This window comes from Pipra filicauda, unplaced genomic scaffold (genome assembly GCF_003945595.2).
Source record: "Pipra filicauda isolate LSUMZ 115617 unplaced genomic scaffold, ASM394559v2 scaffold436_size1054928_pilon, whole genome shotgun sequence".
Classification (NCBI taxonomy): domain Eukaryota; kingdom Metazoa; phylum Chordata; class Aves; order Passeriformes; family Pipridae; genus Pipra; species Pipra filicauda.
The window spans coordinates 336,237-358,719 of record NW_024104572.1 but is presented as its reverse complement, the minus strand read 5'-3'; the positions used below and the strand labels follow the sequence as shown (position 1 = coordinate 358,719).

Below are 22,483 nucleotides of genomic sequence, written 5' to 3'. Positions count from 1 at the left end.
GCTTCCTTTTTGAAAACAAATTAACGAAGTTGGTTACAGTATTTCACCACTATAAGCTCACAGTTAGAATCCAAATTGTTGTTGCTCTTTCATTTAATATATAACTTTATATATAATACACACGCACACACCAACATCACAGGATGAAGATCCATGCATACAGTCCAGATGCAATCGCATTTCAGTGTTAAATGAAATAAAATTTATACTGTTACTATCAGATCCCAGACCACAGGACTTTAAATTACTCTGCTTTCTACCTAATAACCAAGTTAGCTTCCCCTAATCTTCAAACCCAAGCAGCATCACAGATTCCACATTTTTCATCATTGTTTTGATCCTCTTAAAATTTCTAGTCTGTGTGGCAGACGTGTGAGACCCTGAACACAGCTTTGTAAGGTTTCTGTTAAAGCTTAATTGTGTGTCTGTTCGTGGCTCCAGAGACTAAAAGCCGTCTTGAAAGTCCTGTGACAGAGTTTGCACATGTACTGTCTTTTAAAAGTGATTGCTGAGAGCGGCGGGGCGTGGTAGAACAGCGTGTCTGACTCCTGGGGCACGAACAACTTCTCAGTAGTACTGGAGCTCTCCGGCAAGCCCGTGGGGCTGTCCGGCTCCAAAGGCTGGATTTTGGGGAGCGGCGGGGGCGGGGGTAAGGGCGGCGGGGATGGGGAGTTAGCTGGTGGGCATATCTCAGGCTCCTTGTTCGTGGCCTCCTCTGCAGCCTGCGACATGTGAGACTGGAAGTGGCTCCACAGCCGGAAATTCGTTCGGAAGGCCTTGTTACACACGTGGCAAATAAAGGGCTTCACGGAGCACAGGAGCTCCTGGTGACGCTCCAGCTGCTTGCGCAAGGTGAAAATCTTCCCACACTTCTCACAGGGCCACAAGTTGGCATCCTTCTTGGAGACCACTTCCTTAGGTTCCCTGCTCGTTTCGGTGACCTCGTCCTCGATGTCATCCGCAGGCTCTTCTTTGATCTGGATTTTAAACTGTTTGGAGACACTTAAGTCCTCAGGTAGGCATGAGGAGTCTTCAGAATCAAAGTTGATTTGTTCTGACGAGTCACTGAACACACCATCCTCCTTCGCAGCAACAAAGTTGTTCATTTTATTGGACTCTGACTGCGGGGGCAACCTGGACGAACTGGTTATTTCCCCGTTGTGATCCATGAGAGGTAAGGAAAAGTTCTCTGATGGAGCCATCGTGTTTTGGTTGTGAACCTCAACCTGATGGCGCCAGATGCTGAAGGATGATTTGAAGGTACGCATACACTCGAGGCAAGTGAGCTTCTTGTACTCACACTTGCTTTCGTGCTCGTGCTTCAGCTCTGGAGAAGAAAACCTAAGGCTGCAGTAAGGACAGACAGTGGCGTTCCTACAGAGTCGCTCGTGATTTCCCTGTTCAATGAGTGAGGAGAGTTTGGCATTGCAGAGCCGGCACTGATAAACCTCCTTGTTCTCCACTGGGCTTTCAATGTGAATGTGATCCTTCTGCTTAGGAGCCTTGTTCCCTCCGATGGGTTTCTCCCCTGGGTGCATTTTTATGTGCTGTTTGAACTGCGAGAGGAAGCGATAAGCTTTCCCACAGTAGGTACAAATATAGGCTCCTTTGGTTCTCGACCTTAAATTCCTCTTGATGACCTGCTGCGCTTGTGAAGCGGACTGGCCCTGAAAGCTCTGCTTGCCACGTCTCAGTTTCACGATCAGAGCTTTTTTGATTTCCCTCTCCCTCACTATATCGATCAGTTTTCTTTGGAATTTTTCATCCAAGAGGGCGTGAGAACTGGAGGCCGGTGAGGGGTTCTTCACGATTCCATGCTGGGTCTGGCAGTGCGTCCACACTTTGAAGTTGGTGTGAAATCTCTTGTGGCATATGTCACAAGCGTAGGGCTTCTCTGGATTATGATACATGTTAACGTGACGATGAAGACCTGCTGTCGATCTGAAGATTTTAAGGCAGTGTTTGCATTTAAATTTTTTATTTGGTCTTGCTTCTTCCATCTCGCTGTACTCATCTTTACTGACATCAGAATCAGGAAAATCAGCATCAAGGTGCGGAGGGCTTGCGCCTTCCTCAAAGTTCTCTTCTGAGCCAGGAGAACCCTGATCATCCGCCTTCAGCTTCTTGAATGGCAGCATTCTATCGTCCTGAAACCTCCTTTTTGCTGGAATTCTGCTCGGTTCCTTGTGATCATCCTCGGTTTTAAAAGCAAAGTCTTTATTTGTCGAGGCTGAACCATCACCCACCGTAATTCTTATAATTTCAGCGGGATCTGAGAGTGGACTGCTCGGTTCGGTTTTTATCCGCACCTCCGAGAGAGGGGAAGCCACCTCCCTGTCAGTGGACTGAGAGGCACTGAAAGACCTAAGGCGATGTGGGTGTATTACCTGTGGTTTCTCATCCAGGACTAACTTCTCCGATGACTCTCTCAAGGATGACTTCTGGGACACGACGTTAAATGTTTTCTGGGAATCGTTAGTTCCCGGTGAGGAGGAGGACGACACCTGTGCAGGTTTTAGGTCAACGGAAGGTGAGTAAATAGGAACCTGGCTGTCCATGGACAGTGACCTCCGCAGAAGACTTTTTACAAGGGGCCCACTTCTGTCAATACTTTGGTTTTCTGGGCCAGACCCACTAGACGGGATCACCAGCCCTAACTTTGAGTAGTACAGCAAATTCCTGTCTTCGCCTTGACCGTTTCCTTTTCCTGCCTCTCGCAACAAAAACGTGGATTCTGATGCCCCACGCAGAGACAAGACTGGTGGTCGTGGTCTCTTCAGTGACATCTCCACAGCCTTTCCTCTCAAAAGCTGACCACTGCTTCCTGGCTCATCGTCTGCAATTTCCTTCTCTGCTAAAGGCATCTGAGGCAGCACCGTGTTCCTTTTCACCAAACCACTCCTGCCCTGATCCTCCACAGTTCCAGAAGTTTCATGAACCTTCGTATAGCCCAAAGGACTTTCTTTCAGCCACCTCCTTTCAGTCAGTGATAAGTTGTGAAGGGTTTCAGTTGGTTTTGTTATTTGTGGTCTGCTGCTAGTTTTGACCGCCACAGAGGGCGGAGGTTTAGGAGTATGGCTTAAATCATGCTGTGTTTGATTTATGCTTTTCGCTTGTGCTTCAATTCTGTTCTGACAGACGATGACACTTCTCTTCTGGGAACTACTTTCATCTTCATCTTGATACAGTATTTTCTTGATAGGGCAAGCAGGAAAAGGAGCTTGAGGACTCTTGGAAACGATGTTTGTGAGAAAGGATATCCCAAGACTGTAGCCCAGCTCTTGCACAGCTGCGAGACTGCCTTTCTCAATGAACAAGGATGAAGAATAAATGTAGTTCAACACGTTATCAAAAGCATCCGGCTCACAAAAGTCGAGTTGAAACACCGACTGAGACTCGTTCTCCTTGTTTGTGAACAGAGTCTGGAAGTATTCACTGCTGGCAGCCAGAACGTTCTTATGGGCTCGAAATTTCTGGTCTCCCACTATGAGCACAACGTCACACAGCTGTCCCTTGAGACGCTCCTCGTTCAGGGTGCTCAGAAGGGAAATTGCATGTGCTGGGTTTATGTAGTGCAAGAGCCCCTCCATGATTCTGATGCCTCTGAAAAAGAACAACAACAAAAGTTGTAGGTTGCCTTGTGTGAACGGTAAGAGGTAAAGCAAACACACCTAATCCCCCCTGTACGACAGTAAACTGGCCAAACCACCAACAAATAGTGATTAAGGAAACGGCTTTGTTTGGAGGAAAGGTATGGGAATGAAAACAACACTGTCAGTTCCAACAGATGCACAGGCATGGGAAGAACCAGCTCATCTGACCACTTTCCACTACCCTGTTAATGGCTGATCTTAAATCAGAAATATGACACCACAAATATAGATGGGTGGGCTGTGTTCTTTTCCTGCAATACACAGGGAGGAACAGTTCCATCATTTCACTTCCTATCTCTGCTTTAGTTTTATGAAGATCTGCTTGACAGCTGCATTGATAAACTTTCGGATCAGATGTCTGAACTTAGTTATACCAACTCACCTTTCTGAGCTTAAGCAACCCTGACAGTCTCCTGCTGACCAAACAAATTAAGGGGGTTTTGCTGTCACTTTTAATAGGATGATGGAAAGGGCATTAATACTGGGAAGGGAGAAGGAAGTAGGATTATTGTCTGTAATCTAAATTTATCACGTTTGTTTATGCTTAGTAAGTGCTGTTAATTATATACTTCCAGCAATCAAATATGTGTCACTTAAAACTGTACTGGTAGGATCTGGGAAATGTCACAGTTTTCACTGAGGTATCCCTGCATTGCTTTGCTCTATCTCTGCATTGCTTTGCTGTAGCTGAAAAGCAACCAGAGAACTGAAGTCTCCATTTTATTCATTAGCAGGAGAGCACTTTATGCCCACATTCCATATATTGAGGAACAGTTAGCCTGGGATGCATCTAGGAGTACAGTGAGCACAAATTAAGCTGCAGTGAAGAAATCTCCATGTTCCATGTGCTTCAAAACACAACCTACTCCATACTGCAGCATGTCTCAATAACTCAATATACTGCTCCTGATTGGAGCTTAACAAAACAAGAGAATCAGGTTTTAAGTTAGTATAAATCAAGAACTTCTGGGGCAGGAATTGGAATTTATACATCTGTGCACAGTGACACACACAGACAAATCGGCAATATCCAATTTTCCTTTTTTTTTTGTTTGTTTGTTTGTTGTTTTTTTGTTTTGTTTGTTTGTTTGTTTTGTTTTTTGTGGACACTCTTTACACTGCCTTCCTCCATGGTGGTATAAAACATGTCAATGATGTGTCTGTTAAAAGCAATTCTCTTCTTTCTACAGCTGATTTGAGAAATTACTCTTTAGTTTATGATTTATACATATAAATACATAGACAATGAAAGGGTTTCAGTGTCCATCAGCTTACAAGCAACACTGTAAAGTTTATAAAAATAAAAAAACAGTACTAAGAGGCTGTAACCCCGTGATTAATAAATGAGGGTGGTAAAACTTACAACAAATGGATACAAGTAAGTGATCAAAGCCTAAATTGGTATTATTGAGAAATGACAGAAAGGGTGCTGCATCTCTGGGCATTGAGCTGCCACTTCTGCATCTGAAACTCCCAAATGACTTCACAGTGCCATGGCAATAGGAAAAGCAGAATGCTGTTTCCTCACCAAATCAGTCTTTATCTAGTGTTTCAGTGCCTTGCAGTGTCATTTCACAAACACTAATTTATCCTTAATTCACCTCAGATAGTAATAGTTATAATGCATAATCCCCCCACACCTCCATCTAAAAAAAGCAGTGCAGTCACTCTTCATTTGAGAAACCAATCTGGCTTGGTTTGCTTTCTGTGTTTTGCTTAAAAATACTGGGGGGGATGAGGATGGATGGTGGTTCAGTACCCCTCTCCTTTGTGGGTTACACTGCAATTTAAAGTGGTGGGGTCTGAACAGCCCTAATCCAGTTTCACGGTCTGAGCACCCATTAACACCTGGAGTGTTATAGGAACAAGTGTTCCAGGAAGGCATCTTTTCCTTTAGCTTCATCTGGAAGAAGGTGAATTTGCAAACCCAAGTGATTCATCTGGGATGCAACTTGCAGAGGGTTTATGGAGGACACAGATCAACAGTGTGCTCAGGGAGCTTGAACTAGAACAGTGGTGTAGAGACACCCAACACAAGTTCCTGCATAACCCCCACCTTTGAGGACAGAGTGAAAATACAGTGTATTAGTCACATATTTTGAAATGTTTTCAAATATTTCACTTTAATCTGCTTTGCCCAGGCCCTGTGTTTAGTGTAAGACTGGCAGAATAAACACCATGTAATTACTATGTGTCCCTTTGTCCATCCTAGCACAGTAACTCAGTGTAACCAGCAGAGACTGGTGGAAAATCTACACATCTAAAGCAGAGCCCAACTGTCACCCATCCTTCCTTCCCCATCCTCCTTTTTTAGTCCTAGAACACCTTCAATTCACTACATATAACATGACAAGAGACAATCATCCCTCCCTTTCATGCTCATGGCACAGTATCTTGCGTGCAGTGAAGGAGGGTTTGGTGCAACGTAACTGTGTCACTTTAACAGTAACCAAGGCTGCAAGGTACACAAATGGCAGGGGAACAAATTAATCCTGAAAAAGCAGCTTTAATCCTGGTATTTCCTAATCCAAGTGCTTGACTTTCAGCTTAGTAGCCTTTAGACACAACAGGCAGAAATAAAAGAAACTATGATACCAAGAAGCAAAACCAGATCTGTTTTGCAGAACCATTTTAAGACATTTACACAGACCATCTAAAAGCCTGAAATGCTTAGATGTGGAAAAAAAAATCCAAAGATTACCTGAGTAAATGTACAATGTGTTAAAATTTCACTACATGAACACTTTTCAGTAACAAAGTTGGTCCAAGTTACTCCTGCTCTCTCTTGTTCATCTTACCTGCACACTGCAGGTCACTCCTCCTCCAGCTGTGCCAGTATAAATACCTGCAGGCCTGTGTGACACAGCAGATCAGACAATAAATAAAACTCCAGAATTATTAATTTTCAAATGCTGGTCAATTTTGATATTAAACCACAACGACTGCATTGGCATAACTGAAGAGGCAGCAATTGGAGCAGCCACAGGAAGACAAGAACTTCTCCCAACAGTGTCCCCAAAGCCAGTGTTTGTCTGTTTAGCCCCACACAAAAGCTGTGTCTGGCACAGTGTGTAGATCCAGACCTCTGGAGTCTCCTGTAACACTAGATCTGGTTCCAGGTGTTTGAGGACTCTTACTTCTCAGCTAAAGATTACTTTGCCATTAGCTACCTAAGCTCTTTCCTCCAAATAATCTGCTTCTATTCTCTCCAACCATGTTTTCCAGCCACCTTCACTACTGACTGGAAACAAAGCTCTTTTTATTTTCTTCCATGACGTTTGGGTGACATCAAGGAAACAGCAGGGGCGTATCAGGAAATCTCCCATTATCTGTGTGCCACATGGCACAGCAGCTGCTGGTCCTCAGGAGGAACAGTGACAGTAAAACTACAGGAAGAGCAAGAGCAGCAGGAGCACCTGCAGCCTTCCTTCAGGAGGCCAAGAAGAGATTTTGGTGTTAAGTCTTCACAGAATCACAGAATGGGTCAGGATGGAAGGGACCACAGTGGGTCATCTGGTCCAACCTCCCTGCTCCAGCAGGGTCATCCCAGAGCACATGGCATAGGATTGTGTCCAGATGGGTCTGGAATATCTCCCACCCTCTCTGGACAATCTGTTCAGTGCTCGGTCACTGCCCAGCAAAGAAGTTCTTCCTCATGTCCAGCTGCAACTTCCTGAGCATCAGTTCCTGCCCGTTCCTCTTGTGCCATTGCTGGGCCCCCCTGAGCAGAGCCTGGTCCATCCTCTGCCCCCTCCCTGCAGACCCTACAGACCTGGGGGAGGTCCCCTCTCAGTGTCTGCTCTGGAGGCTGAACAGACCCAGCTCCCTCAGCCTTTCCTGGTCAGAGAGGCTCCAGTCCCCTAATTCCCTCCATCAACAGCCCTCTACTGATCTCAGCAAACTAAATTTCAGAAACCTAAGTACCATATTTGGTACAAGATTGCTTTTATTTTATATTTTGAACAAGGATAGAAAAAGACATCTCTACTATTTCAAAATTACTTCCAGGAAAACAAAATAAAAAAGGAAATCTCTACTCAGGAAAGCTCTACTCAAGGAAAGAGCAGAAAGGTTCAATCTTTGGCCCAACAGTTTCTTGGTCTTCAACATCCACCTGTCTTTGAGGTGGTAGTTCCCCTTCCTTTCCTCTGTCCCTTACTGTCACACCTCCTCCTCCCAGCTCTGTGGTACCCTTCTCTTCCTTTCACCAGCTCAGCTGCTCATCTCACCTCCCAGTGAGTTGATTCAGCTCCCTAAAACTGAAGCAGGAAACAAAGCAACAAACAAAATCAATCCAGCTTTTTATACCTGTTGGCTATTTTCTAGGACAGGAGCTTGATATCTCACTGAGAGGTCAGATGAGCATCAGGATTGCAGTAAGAGAAGCCACGAAACTGCTCATTCTTTGTCAGGAATTTGTTCCACCAGCTTCACCCACCCGAAATTTCACCTTTAGAAACAACGAAGCCACCAACACTGAAAATTTGCGGGCAAGATATTTGCGTGACTGATCTCAGTGCAACAGCTACACATGAGCAACAAATACACATGAACAACTAAGAGAAGATGTTGATGTTGCCTCCTGACATCCATTACAAGGACACAGTTGTCAGCTAAAGCTCCATTAACAGCGTGTTGGGGGTGGAACTGGGAAAGACGATGTTCTGAAGCCCTCAATGAGATGCGATTTTGCAGCAAGGAGGCGCCAGGGCTGTGAGAAACTGTGGCTGGAAGCAGGGAATACAAGGACGGAGGAGGAAACACACGCAGAGGAGACAGGAACCAAAGGAGACTGAACAGGGGTTTCTTCAGGGAAAACACACAGGAAGCGTGGCGGGGGCAAACCCACTAAGAAAGCAAAGAAACATGGATTATAAGACTCAGTGAGTTCCCGGGGCATCCCCAGGTAAATGCGGGAATGTTGCACTCCCTTGTGAGTGCTTTGCAGAGGATCTGATGGCTCTGGTAATTCAGGTGCTGTTTCAGACACAAGGAAGGAAAAACATGATTACTCATCACAAGTCCAGATGCAAAACAAACACACAGCGCTTAAGCTTCTACTCAAGGTTTCTATGCAGGGTTTTTTTACTGGAGCTTGACAACAGTTTATAAAACGTCTCTTCTCCCATCAACAGCCTTTGCAACACACTCTCCCATAGTACATATATATTTACACACTCCCCTACATGCCCCCAAAAGCTGTATGTAAAAGCTCCAAACCTCCACAGAAAGATTGTTTGCACTTCTATAATCTTTTTCTAACTATACATTTAAGTAAGCTCTTCCTGCAAGTTTGAGGATTTCTCTCTCCCTGGGTTTACTGAAATGTGATTTCACTGCTATTGCTGTTTCCTGCTGCTGACAATACTGTGAACTCTCTCCGAGAAGACAAGTGCCTTTTCATGCACAATAAATTAGCAGCAAGGAGAAACTCACTACAGTGAAGAGAGGCATAAAATGAGATAAAGAACATGTTTGCTAGTGTGTGAAATCGGTGGACTAATTTCCAACTATTTATCCTCCACACATACAGAAGCAGAAATATAGGGAGAGGAAAAGAATTCTATAATCAGAGAATCACAGAATGTTTTGGGTTGGAAGGGACCTAAAGATCATCCAGTCCCACTCCTGCCATGGGCAGGGACACCTTCCACTAAACCACATTGCTCCAAGCCCTGTCCAACTTCCAGGGATGGGGCATCCACAACTTCTCTGGGCAACCTGTGCCAGGGTCTCACTAACCTCACAGTAAAGAATATTTTTCTAATATCTAATTTAAAACTACTCTCAGTTTGAATATTGTGCAGTCTCTCTATCTTGCCCTGCACAATGGACAAATAACGAGCAGTTACTCTGACACGGCCTAAAAATTCTCTTAGAAATTAGAGGCTACTTTTCATATTCAGATCACACCCTTGGTTTCCCCATCTGACACTTAAAACAGCTCCTCCTGACTTACAGCAAAGTGCAACATGTCAGAGTAACATCACAAAGCTCCTCTTGTCCTTCTCATTCTTGTTTACAAACCCACAGGACTAAGGGGGCACTTTCATCTCACTCTCAGTCCAGTCTAACCAGGGATTGCTCCTGCAAGGAGCAGTTGGTGTCTCCTCCACCCCTAAGGAAGGACTGGCTCGTGTCAGAGCAGTAAACCACGGGATTGCACAGCCAAGGGATGCAAGCGAGAGGGCAGGAATACGCGCTGGCTGTGAGCTCTCCTGGTTCCTCCCGAAACACTTAATGAAGATCAAGTCACAATCTGACAAAATACTTGTCCTGGCCTCAATGTCTCAACCGAAAGGCGTGTAACTCACCCTCCAAACTGCTGTGAACTAAATCAAACTATCAGAAAGTTTAAAAGTTTAAAAATACTTTTCACTAAGGAGTTCTTCCACTTCCATTCCCTTGAGTTTTGTGATGTTAACCTTTCTGGCGGGACAAGACCAAAAGGCTTGATGGCCATATAATTCAAAAACCTACAGAAACGTCATCCCCAGAAATATTTCATGATTTTTTGGTAAGAGATGTATGAAATCAAGAATTTGAAGAAGGGGAGATGTACACCAAACGTGTACACTTGTACTCTTTCTACAGGTAGACTTTATTATTTTGCTGGTAATGCTGAGATATCAAATGGAATAATATTCATAACAGTCATTCCTTTACTGTTCCTTTACACTTTTTCTTTGTTTAACTGGCCTAATTCAGAATAAATCTTGTCTACAGACTCTTTTAATTTTTTTTAATTTTTTAATTATTTTGTATACTCAAAATGACAACCCCCTAATTGTGGGCATATTTCTATAAATATAACGTGGCTTTTTACAGGCATATTTTAGATAGGAAGAGAAGCCAATTATACCCACATAAGGTACTTTTCTATCAACAGAATTGTGTTTACACAAAGGTTTCTTTTAAAAATACAAGATTTGAAGGGGGAGAGGTCATACACTTAATCTGAAAAATGCACAACTAATACAAAAACTGAGCCTAAAAATTGCCAAGTGAGAAAGTTATGGTTCAGGGAATCCAGGTATCTTCCTCCCACTGAAGGGATCCAAAGAAAATGTCATTCTGCCATCACCAATTATGGGCAAGATACTGGGAAGACAGTGCAGGAAACTGGAAAAGGGGAAAGACAGCAGCAATTTTACCTGAGTTCTACATGAGATTTACAAGGTCAGCATTGCTGAGAATGAACTGCAACCTAAAGATCGCTCACACTGTTCAGTGCTGAGGTAGGATAAACCAGGGATAAGGAGATTAATGCTCCAGGACAAAAAAGGGGAAAATATTTCATCGGTTCCCAAAGAATGCAATTTAATTGCAAACAAACTGCTATCAAAGGACAAGTTTTGCAGCAGTTTTTTTGAAATTATTTGCCCCAAGGATTTTTCAGGCCTTTTCATCACGGACTGTATGGAAAGAATTTGCACAAGATGTGGTGTTTCACTAAATACAAGAGAGAAAAACTCCCTCAACAATCAGGACTAGGTGATTTTGAAACTTTCCTGGTTTTTGGTGGGCTGCAAAATGGTGGTGGTGTTGTTGGTAGACTGAGCTTAGGGAGGTCTAAGAGTTGCTCAACACATTCTTTTCTTGTCCATAAAATATGCCTGAACTGTTCCAGAACAACATAATACATAAAGCAGCCAATAAGCAAAGACAACAGGTGATTTTTTAAATTTATTTCACTGCTGAACGAAAGAAAACATAAGAGAACTGCTGTCTTTAATATTATCATTAAGGGAAATAAAAAGGAAATATTACAGTACAAACACTAATACTAAATTATAACTATTTTGGGAATGAAACCCCCTCTGCACAGAACATCGTTTTTAAAGCAGTGTTTCCACTTGCAACGAAGGATTTTGCTGCTTCTGAAGACTTTTCTTCCCTTCTGGGGATCTCAGTTGATTAAATACAACAGACCCCATTACAAAAGAGCTCACTTGCTCAGAAGTTTAACGAGAGCTGAAACAGTTGCAACTGCAGCTTGTGACTCAGAGCGTGGCCCCTCCCAGCGCAGGACAAACCATGTGCCGGTTACAGCCCAACTTCCTCCCCTCAGCTCCTCCTTCCTCTCCCGGGTGAGTCTACACTTGTTTATTATCACTGTTGGGCAGATAAAATAAACTTCAAACCCCTGAAAGCTATAATGGGAAATTACTTTTTTTTTTTTTTAAGAGTAACTGTTTCACAGCTCCTGCAGTTTAAACCAAAACAACTTCAGTACAGTAAGAAAGCTCAAGGCTTTATGTGAAGTTGTCCTGTTAAACTCAAAGGTTGGCCTGCCCATTACTAATTCTAAGGAAAGCGTGGTCAGCACCAACTATTTAATTCTCTGTGTACAAGTCTTCTCTAGCATCACACACACAAAAACCCCCCCATGAGCTCATAAAACCTAATTTCTTAGTAATACCCAGCTTCTGGTGATGCAGAGGGTTCTCAGTGTGAGATGTTGAATCCGAGTCAGCTGGCACAGCATCACCCTGGCACTTGGAACCTACACAGCAGGAACAGGAGGCACAAATGTTCACATTTATCGCTAAATGTACAGCACAAAGAGGACTTCAAGAACTTCTTAAAAGCTACTGCCTCTGTTTATATTAAATAAGAGGGATAATATGTGCTAGAGGATGTTACTTTAAGCATTAAAAAACCCCACCCAACTCACTATGACTTTAATCCTGTTCTGGATCACAGGGAAATGCTGAAATCAGTCAAGAGCAGCACTGAGGGCACAAGACACTCATTTTCAACTCCAATCCCCAGGGGTTATCTTGGCTCCAGCAGAGTCAGGGGAGCTCCCAGTTGGAGAAATCCCTGAGAAATTCTGGCCTGGCACACACTGCTGCAGCTGAAAACTTCAGAGGTTTGTAATTTGTGACATCTCCCTGCAAGTCCCTACTGAGAACATGTAAATGACAGTTCTTCAAACGTTCACAATCCAGTCAGGGTGGGTGGACTTTCCACGGGTGAACAAAGTGTTCTTATGAGATTTACAAGCGTAGAGCATGCGGGTGAAACACAATTCTGAGAGAAAGGGATGTCGGATCCCCTTTCACCCAAAGGACGGCCACATAATTTGGGGTTTTTTTTTGCAAACAAGGTTTATAAAAACTGTTGCTTAAATTCGCTCAAAACTTCCCCTCAAGAAGATCAGCATAATGCTGGTGGAAAATTTTAGTCAGAGCAGTCAGTGTGAGCAAAGTCACAAGAGAACACAGCAGCTGTCTGTGTTCAGGCAATACACACATAAAGTGGTACTAGATTTACCTGTAGTACGTATTTACCACTCGTGATTTAATATCAAAAGTACGTATTTACTACCCCGATTTAATATTCCTGTACAGAAATACACTAAAAAAATCTATTTATTAATATAAATTTATCTGAGGATAAAAAGATTAATTACAATTTAACCGAAAGATCTTCAGTGTATTCACAAAAAGTCATGAGACTGTGTAATTCATCACAGTCTCTTCTTAGATGTACAGCCCACCCATATTTCCACTGTGAGTCCAAGTGCAAAAAAACTTGAGCTTTAAAGCAAGTGCTATTTAATTATTAAGATGTGCTTACTCAGCACATAATGACATTCCACAATATTTCCTGTCTCCTAATAACTCCTTTAAATTACGTTCTTGTGCCGTTCCTTTGCATGAGCTGCATCCAATCTGGATATAATGTCAGCATGGACTTTAGGAAGGATTACAGTAAAGTTCTCTCTGACAGCTGTGACCACGTAAAACATCTTCCACGGCTTTCTGCAAAGGCACAGCACAGCACTGAGGGTTCCTCCACCAGGCTATGAAATGTACTCCATCCTGATGAATAAACCAGCCCAACAGTGCTCAGACTAGCAAAGCTTTGTCTACAAAATCACAGGATGGGTCAGGTTGGAAAGGACCTCAGAGGGTAATCTGGTCCAACTTCCCTGCTGAAGCAGGGTCATCCCAGAACACCCAGCACAGGACTGTGTCCAGACAGTTCTGGAATATCTCCACTGAGGGGGATTCCACAGCTTCTCTGGTCTCTGTTCTAGTGAAGTTCTTCCTCGCGTTTAGGTGGAAATTTTGTGCATCAGTTCCTGCCCGTTGCCTCTTGTCCCATTGCTGGGCACCCCTGAGCAGAGCCTGGTCCATCCTCTGCCCCCTCCCTGCAGACACTTATCCCTATTAACGAGCTTTAGTACCCGCCTGTACATACACTCCGCAGGCACCTCGCTGGGGGAGGATGAAATGTGCTCTCCCTTCCGGATACATCGGGGAGCATCCATGTCACCGAGGCACAGCCTCTCCCCATGTTTCAGAGTTCGGATCGGAGCCGGGTCGGAGGGGTAAGCAGCGGGACCTTCAGTCCCCCACAACCCCTCACACTCCTCGGGCAGGCGATCACTTGCACCCCTCAGGCGGCCGCTTCTTCGCGCCACCGCTCCCTGGTGTCCATCGGCGGTCCCTGCTGTCCCTCACACCACCTGGTGTCCCTCACACACACCACAGGTCCCTCATATCCCTCACACCGCCGCTCCCTGGTGTCCCTCACAACCGCCACCGATCCCACACACCGCCGGCCCCCGGTGTCCCTGACAGCACCACGGGTCCCTGGTGTCCCTCACAGACACCACCGATCCCACACACCGCCGGCCCCTGGTGTCCCTCACAGCACCACGGGTCCCTGGTGTCCCTCACAGACACCACCGATCCCACACACCGCCGGCCCCTGATGTCCCTGACACCGCCGGCCCCTGGTGTCCCCGACAGCACCACGGGTCCCTGGTGTCCCTCACAGACACCACCGACCCCACACATCGCCAGCCCCTGGTGTCCCTCACATCACCTGGTGCCTCTCACAACCACCGGTCCCTGCTGTTCCTCACACACACACCACAGGTCCCCGATATCCCTCACACCACCGCCCGTCACTCCCCTCAGGCGGCTGAGCCCTCCCGCCCGTGCCGGCGGGTAACGCGCTCCCGAGGCGCCCCCGCTGAGGGAGCGCCGAGACCGCGCGTCCCTTCCCAGCCTTCTCCCCGCTCCCGATCCGCCCCTACCCTTTCTCCTCCCCTCCCTCTCTCCCTCCCCCCCGGCTCATGCGCCCTCCGCCCCAGGCGGGGCGGGCGATGTGGCGGCGGCCGCGGGGGCACCGCCCGCCCGCTCCGAGCGCCTGCGCCGAGCCCCGGGCGAAGGAGGGGGGAAGAGTTTCGTAACCGGCGCATGCGCGCGGGAGCCGCATCCCCGCTCGGCGGAGGAGGAGGAAGGAGGGGGGGGAAGATGTATGGAAAAAACAGAAAAAAAAAAAACCACCTCAGAGTTACGTCAGGAAAAGACGGATTTGTGAGCCGGGGAGACCCGCGCCGCGCGGGCAGCCCCCCGGGACGGGCGCGACACGCGGGGCCGCTACTCACCCTGTCCGCCTCCCCTCCCCGCTCGCCCCCCTCCGGGGCGCCTCCTCTCAGGGCTCGGCCCGCGCTGCCGCCGCCGCCGCCGTGATTCCATCCATCTTGAATTTGACGTCATCCCACAACCGAGGGATGAGGTCATCGCGGGGAGCGCTCGTCACGTGCGCGGCGCCGCGATTGGCCGGGCCCGGGTGGGGGGGGAGCGGGGGGCGAGGGGGCGGCGCGGCGGGGGGGGGGCGATGTGAGGGGACGGGGATGGGGAGCGGGGTCGGGATGGGGGTGCGGATCCCCCCCCGCCCGCCCTGCTTACACCGCGGGCGGAACGCGCCCCGGCCGCCTCCCTCAGCCCGTCCCGCGGGAGGGAAACTGAGGCAGCAGCCGCGGGACGGGGGGCGAAGGGGGGTGCGATCCGGACAAAGGGCAGGTCCCTGCCGTGTGTCCCGTGTGTCCCCCGCCGGTGACAGTGGCACTGGGATTCGGGAGGTGCCGCTGTGGTAAAACCCGCACCCCTTCCCGAGCCTGGGCACCGCGTGGGGGGGAACCAGCGGGCAGCGTCAGTTTGAAATTCACCTGATTTAATCGTCTGGTGGTTGGGGTTTGTTTGTTTGTTTGTTTGTTTGTTTGTTTTTTTCTGGTGGGTTTTTAGTACTAACTTTGATCTTACGGGATTTTTTTTTAAAGTGTAAGGGGAAGATCCAGCGTGCTTTGGAAAGAAGCCCCACGTCTAAGTGGCACATGTGGCATCCTCATGAGCCACCCCCTCCCACCCCTTTCCCCTTGAAAGTCACCCACCGACCTCCTCAAGCCGCTCACAGACCCCTTCACCAGCCAGTCCCCTGTCCCCCTCACAAGACGCCGATCAAACCCTTCCCGAGCCACCCATCGAATCTTTCATAAGCCACCCACTGTCCCTCTCACAAGTTGCCCCCCCTGTCCCCCTCACAAGTCACCCAGTGTCCCCCTCACAAGCTGCCCATTGAGCCCCTCACAAGCCACCCCCGACCCCCTTGCAAGTCACCCAATGTCCCCTTCACAAGTAAATGACTGTTCCCCTCCCAAGCCACCCACCATCCCCCTCCCAAGTCACCCACCGTCCCCCTTGCAAACCAGCCCACCATCCTTTACAAGCCACCCATTGAACCCCTCCCAAGCCACCCACCATCCCACTCACAAGCCACCTATCATCCCTGTCACAAGCCACTCACTGTCCCCCTTGCAAACCAGCTACTGTCCCCCTCACAAGTCACCCACCATCCTTCACAAGCCAGCCCCCTGTCCCCAACATTCCCCTTACAAACAGCCCCCCATCCCCTCACAAGACACCCACTGTCCCCCTCATAAGCCAGCCCACCCCCCTCCATTATCATCTGGGAGGCACCTGCCCAGATCCTGATGGGTTTTAGCTCAGACCCTCTGTAACTGCTGTACTCACTCATCTCGATGCGATTTGAAAAATTATAATGGCCATTATCATTGCTTTAGGCTGGCTTCTCGTTGTAATTATCTGCTTTGAATTAAGTACCTGAATAGGGCTTTGTGTGTCAAAATACTACTATTAAAATAGAAATTAGAATTACAAGATTTCTCTTGTTTTTGTTGAAAGCTAATCTGGCACGTTATCTTTTCATTAAGGGCAGCTCTAGAGATTAGCATCTAATCCCACTGTGGTGTTTTCAATGTGCTTTTAGACATCCCACCTAAGTCACAAATACTCTAGAGCAGCTACTAGAATCCCTGCAATGTGTTTAATGATGTGTTTAAACCTTTTTTGGCGATGATTTTTTGCAAATGGGCTAAACCCTGAGTAAGAAAAATGGCGATGTACCTGACTGGGTCCAGCTCCTTTTTCCCCTCTCCATCTAATTTTTTTTTTTTTTTTTTTTGTCATTGCAGTCTCTTTTGGTGGTTTTGGAAGCTTGGGAAGCTTCCTGTGAAAGGAGTGGTTTTTTTCACCCATGGTCTTGTGCCCTGACGTGAGTGTGGCTGTGCGATGAGCCAGAAGGAAAACTGAGCAGGCTGCTTGGTGTCATCTGGAAAAATTCCCTACTCTGGTTTGCCAGACAACGAGTGTGTAGACAACTGCTCTGGCACAAGGGCCTGCTGTGGTGATGGGAACAAACAACTGGGAAAGCAGTTGCATCTGTTCCCATAAACCAGTTTGTGCAGTGACACTGGCTGTGCTGCCAGGGAAGGATTTGGGAAACCAACCTAAGCTTGGAAATCTAGCAGAGCCCTGTTAGCTTTTTTTTTTTTTTTAATGTGTACTCAGTTATTTCTCAGCCAAGCAGAAACAAACTGATCTTGCATAATTTCTCATCCGTGCTTCTCCAAAAGGGCCTGTGGCACAGATGGAGGATCTCCGTGCTGGAATTACCCCGCCAAAACAAATTGTGTTCTTTAAGGTGTGTACACACACACGTGTGTAAGTTTGTCTTGCTGTGCAGGTATTTATCAGTATTTTTAATTTGTCAGGTTCTCTAGTGAAAGTGCAGCCACTAGAACAGAGCCCATGTAGTGGCTCATATAATTCTGTTGGAGCAAGTCCAGAGGAGGCCACGAGGTTGATAAGAGGACTGGAGTACCTCCCCTATGAACACAGGCTGAGAAAGCTGGGGCTGTTCAGCCTGGAAAAGAGAAGGTTGTGTGGAGACCTCAGAGCAACCTTCCAGTTTCTGAAGGGGCTACAGGGAAGCAGGAGAGGGACTGTTCATCAGGAACTGTAGTGACAGGACAAGGGGGAATGGGTACAAACTGAAAGAGGGAAAATTTAGGCTAGATATTAGGAAGAAATTCTTTGCTGTGAGGGTGATGAGATACTAGAACAGGTCGTCCAGGGAGGTTGTGGATGCCCCAACGCTGGAAGTGTTCAAGGCCAGATTGGATAAGGCCTTGAGTAAAATGGTCTAGTGGAAGGTGTTCCTACCCATGGCAGGGGAGCTGGGACTGGATGATCTTTAAGGTCCCTTCCAACCCAAACCATTCTCTGATTCTCTGATTTTCTGTAGTTCTTACCTTAAACAGATGATTTGAGAAAATTTTGAATGTAGTTCTCCAAGATTTTGTGATTCAAAAGGGCATAAGACTCAATCTGACTGCATTTCATGATCAAGTCTGATTGACTTGTTATTAAAGTTTATGGATGCCTTATTTCCCTGTAGATCATATTTTTCTTGATTCTAATGAAATCTGGTCAAAGAATCCAGTTCTGTAGAAATATTTGGGGTTTAAGTTGTCTCTAAGTAGGTTAGATTTGTCAAAGGTACCACTCACAGTTTTTTGAATACATTATTGTTCTTCAAGAATAGCTTGTTTATGAACAATTTTTCCAACATTTCTAATTTTAGGTGCTTTGATGGAGGGCTTAGTTTGATGCATTTTTCATCCATATGTGTGTGGTTGCAGCTGTTATTACCAGATGCATGTTTGTTCAGTGTAAGGTTTGTTTTCCATTCCGAGTATCCAGTAACTACTCAGATTAACTTTTGATCATACTTGCCAACAAGCTTAATCACTGGAATTTTGTTAAAAACTGAGTCCCTGCAAAGAATAGAATGCAAAGCAAACTATTAAAAAAAAAAGTGTGATTATACATGGACTTTGTGAGAAATTTGCATGTAAAAACTAAAACACTTGCATTGGTTATGCATGTAAGTATGAGAATTATTATCTTCTGTAGTGTAAATATTGCCCCAAAGGGCAAAGTTTTGTACTCTGAATAGTTCAGCTTTTTTAATGGTAACATTTGTTTCACTTTCAATATGAAAATAGCTGGAATAAAATCATATCCTGTCGTTTTTTAAATCTGTAGTTTCAGCCCTTTTTTGATGTAGAGACCCTACATTTTTTTTCAGTGAAGGCTTGGACCTTGTGTGATTAATTTAAATCTAATGACATCAGGTTATTTTCTTTTAGAGAGCCTTAGAAGTATCTCAGATGCCCTTAGGCAGTCCTATATTAGCAGCTGAGAAAGAGTTTTGCAAAGAAGAGCTTGGTTTTGGGGAAGGGGAGACACTAAAGAAAGAAGAACACACCTCTGAAGTTGCTTCATTGCAGTGGGGGAACATTGACAGAGATGTTAAAACTATGATCTTGGTACATTTTATTCAAGTTTTATGTCCATATGGAGAGGTCTGTTCTGTACTTTGGTAGCTTTAAGACAATTTCCTGCTGCAGGATCCTTCCTCCTAGGCAGTGTGGCTTTTCCAGCTCCAAAGTTCTCCCGTAGCTGCTGTAAAAGCAGGAACACACCACCCCAGAGAGAGGGTTATGCCTTCCTTGTTTCCTACCAGAACCTCTGGAACTATTATTGCCAAGGACATATTGCAGAGGGAGATAATTAATCTCTCAGAAACTGCCTCCTCGCTCAGCTGGCCCTGAAAAATCTTATCAGTGGAGCAAATGCTAATGCTGAGGAGGACATTGTGGCTGTGATCCTGTTCCTTCAGATACCAGCTTCTACTCCAGAACTTCTGGGATGTGGAGCACTGGAATCATAGAGGACACTTGAATGAACCCATTCCTTTCAGCCACTGTTGACTGCAGCAGATGTTTCTGGGAACTCCAGAGCTCTAAGCTTTACTGATTCAAAATATTCTGCCAAAACTTAACAACTTGCCAGAATACAAACACAGAATTTTCTACCAGCTCCTCACCGCTGACAGCTGTGCATGGAAAAGGGTGCCTGGATTTTTATGTTTGTTTGGTTTTTTTTTTTCTTTTTTTTTTCTATTTCTAATATATTCATATGACACCTCCCATAACAAATTCTAGCGGGTAAAAAGGAATTTTACTTTTTCTAGTTTAAAAGTCTCACTTGTCACAAAAGTATGGGCACTTCTCAGTATTTTTTTAATACCAGGCAGTGAGCTAAACATTGAGAATACCACAAAAGTAACAGTGTTTCCATTACTGATGTGGTGCAAGGTAGACAGACAAGACTCTTCCTGAAGATTTACATTTCTTACCAGGGAAATAACTATAAAACAGTCAAATGTAAAACTGTCTTCATTCCTGGTATTGCAGTTTCTGAGTGCCAAGTCTTGTGCTTTTTTAGCTGTCACCCTCATTCTTCTGCAAATAGCACAATCTAGTTAATATTTTCCACTTGGACTCCACATGCAACAGCTCAAACAGTTTCAGATAAATGCTGCAAGACAGAGACAAGCTGCATGGTAATATTAATCCAGCAAACTGTTAAGTATTAGTAAACACATACCTACTTAAAAAGGTGATTGTTCCACAGGTCAGGCAGTGACTCAGAGAAAAATACTACAGGTATTAAGGCCTATGTTCTCTAAGTGGTTTGGATGGGCATGGTTACTATGTTTTTTATTTAAAAAAAATAATATATCTTCATTTGCAAATAGTGAAGGGTTTCAAATTCGTGGATACTTCTAAAAAGCAACGTTGATAAAAAGCTGCAGGAGCAACCGAAATAGAAAATCTGTCCCAGTGCAGCAGACAGGGTTAAATTCCATGTTAGCAGTTTTCACAGCTCTGCGTAACTTCAGCTGGAGTTTGGTGTCTGTGCCTTCTAAAATTAAAATTCCGAGTATTCTGATTACAGTGGAAGTGTGTAAGAATATTAAAAAGTGGCTTTGGTTTCCTAGTTACAAGTGTGTTCATCCCAGCTCATTATTTTAGACAAATAGTATGTGAAGAAATTCAGGATGAAGCAAACGGAGAGATGGATGATATGGGAAGCATTTTCAATAATTCTGTCCAGAAAATAAGTCTAAGCAAGGAAAAGCAAAGAAAACTGAAGTGTCTGGTGCTTGTTATGAAATTAAGGGAAGCTCATGCTTTTGTTCATGTTCAGCAAAGTTTATTTTCAGGAAGTATAAACGGAATGATACTGCGAAATTTTGCATTAATACAATAATTCTGTTTATTGTCCTGTTTTCCTGTAAACGTGGCTTGAAGGATCAAGTTTCTCAATGGAAAGCAGGGCTGCAGCCTCAGTTCTCTAGAATTTTACGTAAGTAAATCAGGGAGAGCACCAAAGAGCTATTAGTGCTATGGTATATTTTAAAAGTGAGCTTGATGTTTTAGTTCCTCAGCGTCAGTCAGGGAGTTTGGCCTCAGAAAACAGTCTTCTGTGGTTGGAGATTACACAGAGATGGACAGCAGTTTACAGAGTTATGACAAGACCATTTGTGTTTGTGCATTGCTAAGATGCTGGAGAAATGCAGTGTACGTTGAGTAGATTATTTTTCTTTTCGGCAATTGTATCCAAACGTTAGAGGTGATTTGTTTTAAGTTCTCATCAAGTAAAAAGTACAAAATCTAGGAAGGAAATCTATTGCCTTGCTGAAAAAAAATGGTGTCTGCATTTCTTTGTTTCACCAAATAGTGCCAGAAGTGTTTGGTTTTAGATGGTATTTTTTTGTTTGTGCGTGTACTATACCCGAGGGTGCTGTTGTGTCACCAGGTCATTTCATATATGATGTTAACATGCTGGTTCTGAGGCCACAAAATGTGCATGCCGAGGAGAGGTTGCAATTTATAACAACTTTAAACTTATTCTCGTGCCTTTCTGTGCACTGTAAAGACATGACCACAACGTGCTTTCAGGCAGTGAGCACAGAAGTTCTGCCCTGTGACAACTGAGGGTCAGCTTTGTGCCTCTGTGGCCTGTGCAGTCCTACAGATGTCACATCTGCACTGATTTATTCATTACTGAGTGGAAAGCTCAAGTGGCGAACCAAAAATAACCAAGATACCAAATTAGTGATGTCTTTATGTTCAGCCTACTGACTGAATTTATTGTCGATTCTGTACTGTGAAATCACATTCTTTGCATGACGAGTTCAGACCTAAAACAAAATGGGGATTTATTTAGTAAGTGTTGCTCTACAGTCCCGAAGGACAGAAACAGAGCACTGGAAGAGGCCTTTTCGCCTGACCTGCTTTTCTGTCAATTTAATGCTCTTCCCCCCCCAGTTCCCTGTGGCAGTTCATTATAATAGAGCCAATGATACATGGACAAGAGAGAGGCCGATTGCCTCTCCAGCACCAGCGTCCTGCTGGGAACTGGGAGCGGCTTCAGTGTGTTATATTCCAGGGATTTGAATGCTGATTGTGAAGAGGCAAAATTTGCCCGTGCCATTACGCAGTCGGCTTCCCCTCTCTTGATTACGCAAACGTTACTCTCTCCAATGTCATTCTCTTAGTTATGTTCACAGAGGTCATAGTTCTAGATCACATGTGACCAGTACAGCTAGAGTATGTCCTGGAGAACCCCAGGACAAGTGTTTCTGTTTGAAAACAACCCTGATGGTAAAATCACACGCGTGAGCTGCACTGTTTCGTTTACCAGCCTCCTCATGGTCTGATAACTTCTTAACAGCATCTCCCTCGGTGTTGTTATGGACCTTCTTGGGGGGAAAAAAACCCACTACCTCAAAAACAAAAAAAGAAAAGGTCT

The 22,483-nt window shown here is 45.3% G+C and overlaps 1 protein-coding gene across 2 annotated transcripts; it reads right to left on the bottom strand.

Annotated features, from left to right (window-relative positions):
• Positions 1–187: 187 nt before the first annotated feature.
• Positions 188–15,101, bottom strand: ZBTB21 (zinc finger and BTB domain containing 21). Of its 2 annotated transcripts, XM_027741942.2 has the most exons (3): positions 14,963–14,992; positions 6,452–6,506; positions 188–3,603 (listed from the first exon to the last, which is right to left on the bottom strand). In XM_027741942.2, exon 3 carries the CDS (start codon positions 3,588–3,590, stop codon positions 414–416), a length of 3,177 nt encoding a protein of 1,058 aa, XP_027597743.1. In that variant the 5' UTR covers positions 3,591–3,603; positions 6,452–6,506; positions 14,963–14,992; the 3' UTR covers positions 188–413. The 2 variants fall into 2 exon arrangements, with proteins under 2 accessions (XP_027597743.1, XP_027597740.1); XM_027741939.2 differs by lacking the exons at positions 6,452–6,506; positions 14,963–14,992 and adding an exon at positions 15,064–15,101.
• Between the last annotated feature and the right edge of the window lie 7,382 nt (positions 15,102–22,483).

Coding starts and splice junctions, on each gene's coding strand:
- ZBTB21 (XM_027741939.2), bottom strand. CDS start 3,590: ATGGAGGGGCTCTTGCACTACATAAACCCAGCACATGCAATTTCCCTT.